Genomic DNA, 7,887 nt, shown 5'->3' with positions numbered 1-7,887 from the left:
TCCTCTCATGCCTCCTTCCCTCCATCCTTCCTCCTTCCCTTCTCTCCTAAGAGGAAGAGATAGCACAGCACGGTGGTCTCCCACCTGCTCTGTGTCTGAGGGACCCTGGAGAAACCCTCCAGTTCCCCTCTCACACCCCAGCCCAGAAAACTGAGACTCAAGGAGGCCAAGTGACTTGCTCAAGGTCACAGGGGAGTTTGCAGGAGAGCTAGTCTGAAAACCCAAGCCTCCTGACTCCCAGTCCAGGGCTCATTCAGGCCTGGGTCTCAGATGCTCCTGCTGGTAATGTCCAAAGGGCCCAATTCTGGGACCAGAGAGATTTGCAGCCCAGGTGGAGAGTGGCCTCCAGTGCCCCAAGACTTTCCTCAGAGGATGGGGACAGGGCAAGCTGAGGTTGTGGGAATGGGGAGAAGCAGGAAAAACAGGTTAATGATGGGAAGCTGGGGAGGGGGGAAGGATAGCAAGTGAAAGGCTTACCCCAGTCTGCTGACGAGTGCAAATTATATTTATATATGTGCTAAATACAGTCACTATATTGGAGTTTTTCACTAGATCACAGCATACAGAATCAAAGGTTTGCATTTCGTATGGAATGTATCCAAAGAGGCCAGCACCACAGTAGGACAGCTTGCAATCACACACCCTGATAGTTTGGACGAAATAAAGTTCGCGGAATTTTATTTAAATTTTTTTTTTTTGTATTCGTAGTTGTTTGTCATCGTACCAATGCATGCAAAGCATTCCACTCCCAGAAACAACGCCAAAATGAGGTAATAGGAGTAATAAAAAAAATTAGTATCCTTTCTAAATAAATAAATTATAATTAAAAATGCAAAACAACTATAAAAATAATTAAATAAGAACCCACGATATCTACAAGTTAGTCATAAATTATGATTGTTAAATATAAGGCATTTAAACTCACAAAACCCTGTAAACTAGCAACGTGCCATGTTTTTTGTTTTTTGTGGTTTTTTTTTCATTTTTTGTTTTTCTATCAGCTGAAATCGCTCTAGCATTTGCTCTACGCGCGCGCAGGAGATGAAACACGAGGGGAGGACCTGACAGACGTTGCTACAGCCCCACGCGGGGAGTGTCTGTCCCGCCGGCAGGCGGGGGCTTGGGGGATTTCTTTAGGGGGAAAAAAAACAAAATCTGGTGCTTTTTCTTCACCATTGAAAAAACTGTGCTTGTTCATTAGGCGTAAAGAGTTAAGAATACTTGCACGGAGGCTGGAAACGTTTGTAGAAGAGGAGCTTGAGTCCCGCCACGGGGTGGGGCGAGGGCGGGGCGGGGGCGGGGCCCCGGCGGGAGGAGGAGCCCCGGGCCCCGCCCCCGCCGCGCCAGGTGATGAGGGTTCGTGGATCGGCGTCCCCGGCGGGTGGACCGATGCGGCCAGGGCTGCTCTGCGGCGGGAGGCCCAACTGGGATCCTGGGGCAGCTCTCGCCCCAGAAGGCACTCATGCGTCTCAGTCAAGAAAGGGTCTGAGTCCCTTGAGTTGAGCAGAAGGAGAACGATAGGGGGTCTCCTCTCCCGGAGGCGGTGGGTGTGACATGCCGAGGCCCCAGCCTGCCTCCTCTCCACTCTTCCCAGGCTCCCGGACAGTGGCGGGAGGGGGCCTCGCGGGAGCAGCACAGAGCCCTCTCCTCTCTCTCAACTGGGGCCGGGCAGGGCCGGAGGGGTCTGAGTCCATGGCACCTCTTGTGCCCACCTGCAGGGTAGGACGGGGGGGTACCCCAGAGAGATGATGAGGGGGCTCCAGGATCCATCCCCAAAGTCAGTGGCTGATCTCTCCCTTCTGGGTGACCCCCACCCCAGTCACTGCCTAATGTTAGCCCGGTGCATTCAGGGGGCCTGCAGAGAACTGAGGGGAGGAGGGGACCCTATAATGCAGATGTTGGTGCCCACAGGAAAGTGGTTGTCAACAGCTCAGTGGGCACCCTGCTCTCCCCTCTTGAAAGCTGCGTTGCTGTTAGGGAGGATCAGAGAATGTGGAAGGAAATTTAGTAAGCAGCAGTCCAACCTCCTTGTGACAGCTGAGGAAACTGAGGCCCAGAGAGTAGGAGAGAGGTTCCAGACCTGTCCACTTTGTTAGTGAAGAGCCAAGACAGAACCCAGACACCAGCTCTCCTTCCCTCCAGCCTCCCCACTGCACCCCCTCTCCACACACACACCCCACACCCTGCTAGCCTTTCAAACCAGCCTGGGAGAGAGGAACAAAAGACTGAGACTAAGTCGGGAGTGACCTTCCCTAGACCACCTGGCTACCTCTGGATCAAAGCAGAGTGGGGAGAATTCCCAATTTCCTGTGGCTACAAGTAACTAGCTCTCTCTGAAATCCTGACTTTCCCACTTGTGGGACCTCCAGCCGTTAGCCCTGGAGAAACTGTTCACACACCGAAATCACAGGATGGGACAATGTAACACTCATTGCTGTTGACCTTGAATCAGACTAGTGGCCCTTTTTGAGCTATGGCCTTGGCTCCTCAAGACTGTAAGCTCTGGGAGGCCAGGGACGTTGTCTTCCTGGCCGTTGTCTCTCCCGGCACCTGCACTGGCAGGCACTCAGTAAAGATGGCCTCAGTCTGAGTAAGATCCTTGAGGAACCCTCCTACCAGAAGCCATGACCCCCACTCTCTGCCTGCAGGTGTCCAGAGTAGCCATCCCTCCACCTGACAGCTCTGAATGTGCTAGAAGCTTCTACCTCAAGCCAAAATCTGCCTCCTGATTGGTTTTACCCATTGGTCCTGGTTTTACCCTATGTAGCAGCAATGCAGACTCAAATTTTCTTAACCTTGTGGAATTTCTTCATTAATGTGATAAGTAGCCTGTCTGCCTTAGTCTTCTCTTATTGATATAAGGGCACTGAGACCGGGGCAAGCAGAGAGGGGAGAGGGAGGTTTTCAGGGCAGTGCAAATGAGGGAGAGAAGGGGCCAGCAGCGAGAGGGGCAAAGGAAGAGAGCAGAAGTCCAGCAGAACTGCTTCATGTGGATGAAGAAAGTTGGGTTGGGGATGGAATTTGGTGGATTTTCCCATCTCCCTTCTTCTGTCTTCCCATCTCTCTGCTCCACTTGAGGTTCAGAAAAATCATGGGGTGGTTCAGAAAGACACACTGTCTGGTGTCATTTGGAACTTCCAGGTCTCATCTCCCACCACCCCCATCCCTAAACCCCAAGGAGGCTCCCAGGAGAGAGCACAGAATGCACTGGGCAGATAGTATTAATCCTCACAACATCTGGGTGAGGTAGAGGACGGGATGCACTGCTGTCTCTTCCCACTGTAAGGAGAAGGAAACTGAGGCACAGAAAGGAAGGGACTTGCCCAAGGTTGTCAAAGAGTCAGAGAAAGAGCCAGAGGCTAGGGACACAGGACCTCCCAAACCCAACCGAGGTGGTCTCAGTGCTGGGGCCATCTCTGAGGGACTCCATCGGGATTTGAGACATCCCAAAGGAGGCCCGAGTTCCTTCTCCGGGTCCACTGTGTTTGACCTCAGCCCCTATGTGCTAGCTGAGAGCACTTTGGCCAAGACCTAGTATCCATCAGTTACGCTAACTTCATCTTTAGCATCTGGTTAAGTTTTTGCATTAGGGAGGCAATGGCCAAATTGCCTCTATGTGACAGGGTACGTGCACAGCTGAAAGGAAAAAGCTAGAGTGAGCAGGGTTATCTTGGCTCCGAGGAATCTGGGGGCAACTCTAGCTGAAGGCTGACCCCTCCTGGTTCAGTGTGCAACCAGGGGAGGGAGGGATGGCTGGAGCTCAGTAGATGGTCTCGGAACTGGGGAGCCCTCCTTCGAGATAATTCTCCCCTCACCTACTCAAACACTGCCTTCCCAGGCCGGCTGAGCCCCTCCGAGGTCCATCTAAAGCCCCCATCTGCTCCTTCTCCAGTCCTCCCCTTTCCCAGATGCCCCCCTCCACGCTCCGTGCACTGTAAACATGAGAAAAACAAAAGCTAAGAAAAAACAAAAACAAAACAAGAACCCCCCTCCCGCCTCCCAACATGGGTGAAAAAAAAAAAATCATCCTTTTTCACCGTAAACAGGATTTGGCTTTTTTTTTTTTTTCACCTTTGATTCCTTTTTTCTCTTCTCTCATAAAGACGGGAAGATTTGGGCTGTCGTTGGTTGGTTCAGTCAGGCACCAAAACAAGAAACTCAATGAGAAATATTTGGTGCGGATTCGGTAACAGCGACATGTCCACCACAGATGACGAGAGCACCACACACGACATTTTTCTGAAGCTAACATGCTCTGGCTGCCATCCACAGGAATAGCTAGAGACCCCTACGTGGTTTCTACGTGGTCGAGAGGTATATGTACAACCCTTCAAGGGACAGGACTGAGGGGCCGGTCTGGCAGCTGGGACCTCAGGGTCACGGCTAGATTCCCAGCAGCGCGGCCCCCCCTCCCCACCCTGCTCCGGGCACCGCCAGCTCCCTCCCTCCCGCGCCGCAGGTGGACGAGGACCGGGCGCCTGGGCGGCCACCGCCGGGATGGCTGAGCCCTCCCCCACCCTCCTTTCCACCGGCAGGGATACCACCGACTCCTCTTTCCACACAATGTGCTTCGAGGCTTTTCCTCTAATTCAAATGGCTCAGAAGGCAAAGTTTGGCTGCAAGGGCTGTGGCCGTGGGGGGACCTGGTGAAGGAAAACGGGGTGTCCGCTGGCTAATTCCTCCCTCAGCTGTCGGCTCCCAGTTGTGTCTCAATGTCCACTCGGCAGATGGGGCATTTCTTGCTCATGGCGAGCCACTGATCCACACACAGTTGGTGGAAGAGGTGCATACAGGGTAGGCGCCTGGAAGAGAGGAGGGAGGGTTGAAGGGAGGGTCAAAGGGAAGGGGCCCCGGGCTGTGCCAGGAGCTGAGGGACACTGGCCACTCAGGGGACCAGATGACTCACAGCCAGGACACCTGGGGGACTGGCCCAAGAGGGTCTTAGGGGCTCAGACATGGAGTGAGGCTGTGGCTGGGGTGGGAGGACCCCCAAGGCCCTCCTCCTGTTGCTCTAGACTAGCCTGGAACAAAGCCAGGACTTTGTCTTCGATCCATCCAGGCCAAAGGTCACTCCGTTCTCTTACACTGTGTGTCGGGGAGTCCACACCATGGGCACCACACATCTAGAGTGTTCTACACTTCACCTTCCTAGAACAACCACAGAGCACACTGTGCACACTGTGCACACTTAGCACACCCACACACGTGCAAACAAGCAAGCCCCCCAGCCCCTGCCACATGGCATAGGACTGATCACCAGCCCCACGGAGGAACGGACAGGGACTGGAAAAGCAAGGCTCCTACCTCACGTCCTCTCCGTCTTCCAGCAGAGACAGACAGATTGTGCACTTCTCATCTGTGTCTGACTCCTCCCCCTCTTCCTTCTTGCCCTTGCCGTCCTGGGGTCTTCGCTAGGGGAAGCAGAGGAGCAGCGTTCATTATCTGAAGCCTGCTCACCTGGTGGCCATGGTCCTTCCTCCACAGCCTCTTGCCTCCCTTTCAGCCTCCTTTCCCCAGTCCCTTTTTAAGTTCTTCAGTAACACCCCGACTTCCATGCTCTTCCCTGACCCTCCTCCCTGCCTCCTCCCACGCCCCACTCCTTGCTGCAGGTACAGAGGGTTAAAGCCAAGTGAGGTAGGGGCCTTATTTTTGTTGTTTCAGACAATTTGCATTCCAGGCATAGACTTTATATTTTCCTAGGGGCATAGAGTTTGGAAAGGAATCGGGTACCTATCGAGTCAGTCCTTTGCAAACCTATGGCTTGTGCATAAACAGCTTCCCTGTTTCTAGTCTCTTCATGCTGTCCGCCCCTCCTTCCATCCTTTCCAACCTAGATCCCTGCCTCCAGACTTCCCCCTCCACTTCCTGGTCCAGCATGCTTTATCCATCCATCCATCATCCATCTATTCTTTCTTCCTTCCTTCTTTTCTTCCTTCCTTCCTTCCTCTCTCTCTTCCGGTCCAGAAAATTCCTTTAAGATAGGCACTAGTTCCAACACTCTGTTAGACAGCATGCAGGCACTCACACTTGCTGACTTTAATTGTCCTGTTTTAAATTCTATACTAATTGGTTGAAAATGGTTAACTACTCTGCAGAAAGTTCCCAGCCCTTAGATGGCATGGACCATGGCTCACGCTTCTTTAGGTACAGTCTCACACTTGGCCAAGTACAAGATATATCACTGGAGCTTAAATATATATATATATATATATTTTCTAGGAACAAAGGAATCTAATCAGCGAATGAAATCACCCCATCTTTCTTGTTCCCAACTCCACGCTGTGCACTGAGACATTCTGATGATGCTTATGAGCAGAAAACTAGCCGCTCTGTCTCCTTTCTGGGGGTAAAGCAGATTGAAAGGTCATTTGCCAAGAGAAAACTCTGAAGAGTCACAAGACGAAGACAACCTGGAGAATGACTATGACCTTGGGGCCAGGTCTGAATGCCAGGTCTCCCCATTCTGGTCCCTGGTCCTTGGTCCCAGAGTTTCTTAGTCAGAGTTAGTCTGGGGAATTCTGTAACCTCATTAGAACATACAGGGAAACCTGTGCCTTCTGCTGTGCCCTATACACCTCACTGCAGTAAGTTTCCTCTTATCCAGAATCCAGAAAGTCAGAAGCACACCCAGAGTCCCATGTAATTGTCACGGGTGTGGAGTATGAACGGGGCCACGACGACCCGCCCGCCTGAGACCCCAGCGGCATTTGCTGGAGGAGTAGCCTCTTTTCAGCTGGCCCTTAGAAAAAGGAGTTCCATAAAAAATACCACTAAGACTATTTTCTATTTTTCTCGCTCCTCATTATCCATAATTTCCCTTTGATGGTTAATAATTTTAACTTAACATTCTTAACCGTGTTTTGCTCTGTCTCTATTTCTTTCAACTATCGTCTCTTTTCAAATTTTATCCTATTTCTTTTTTTGTATTTTTAATCTTTTAGGTCTTCTGGGTGAATTGGCTTATCTTTTCATTGTCTATGTAATTTTTACTTTAACTATGACTTTCTTCAGCATTTTGAACATTTAATATTTATTTTCTCCCTTTTGCCCTTGCCTTCTCTTTTTCATTAACATTCCTTTTTCACTTTGATGTTAGTGATGTTAATTTTCTATGTTGTTTTCACATCCTAATTCTTGTTCTTTTTATGTTTCTATTTGACTGTATGTCTATTTGTTCTTATCCTGTCATTACTATTGTAAAATATCCTGTTTGTTTTATATTATTTTACTCTCAATTTAAATGTTAAAATTTTTTTTACATTTTATTTGGGTCTTAAGTGCTATCATTTTGTATTTTTAATTCTTCTTATTCCTTTTTTAATATTTTATTCTCCTAATTCACCTTTTACTCTCATAATATTTTTAGCTCAACTGTATTTTTATTGAAATATAGTTGCTATACAATATTTTATAAATTACGGGTGTACAATACAGCAATTCACAGTTTTTGGAAGGAGGATATAGCTCAGTGGTAGAGCATGTGCTTAGCATGCACGAGGTCCTGGGTTCAATTCCCAGTACCTTCCCTAAAATTAAATAAATAAATAAACCTAATTACCTCCTTCCCCCCAAAAAACCCCACAATTTTTAAAGGTTATACTTTATTTACAGTTATTATAAAATATTGGCTATTTTTCCTGTGCTGTACAATAATATATCCTTGTAGCTTATTTTATACCTAATAGTTTGTACTTTTTAATCCCCTACCCCTGTACTGACCCTCCCCCTTCCCTCTCCCCACTGGTAAGCACTAGTTTGTTCTCTATATCTGTGAGTCTACTTCTTTTTTGTTATATTCACTAGTTTGTTGTATTTTTTAGATTCCACGTATAAGTGATATCATACAGTATTTGTCTTTTTCTGACTTATTTCACTTAGCATAACGCC

The 7,887-nt window shown here is 49.2% G+C and overlaps 1 protein-coding gene across 1 annotated transcript in view; it reads right to left on the bottom strand.

The window, feature by feature from the left end:
• Positions 1–1,342: 1,342 nt before the first annotated feature.
• ARK2C (arkadia (RNF111) C-terminal like ring finger ubiquitin ligase 2C) overlaps positions 1,343–7,887 on the bottom strand; it is a 100,609-nt gene continuing 94,064 nt past the window's right edge. The window contains exons 7-8 of the mRNA XM_031441981.2: positions 5,305–5,411; positions 1,343–4,802 (exon numbers count right to left, since the gene is read on the bottom strand). Coding sequence (XP_031297841.2) covers positions 4,685–4,802; positions 5,305–5,411 — 225 coding nt within the window. The 3' untranslated portion in view covers positions 1,343–4,684. The remainder of the gene's footprint in view (positions 4,803–5,304; positions 5,412–7,887) is intronic.

This window comes from Camelus dromedarius, chromosome 28 (genome assembly GCF_036321535.1).
Source record: "Camelus dromedarius isolate mCamDro1 chromosome 28, mCamDro1.pat, whole genome shotgun sequence".
Taxonomy (NCBI): Eukaryota; Metazoa; Chordata; class Mammalia; order Artiodactyla; family Camelidae; genus Camelus; species Camelus dromedarius.
This window is presented reverse-complemented; position numbering and strand designations above follow the sequence as displayed.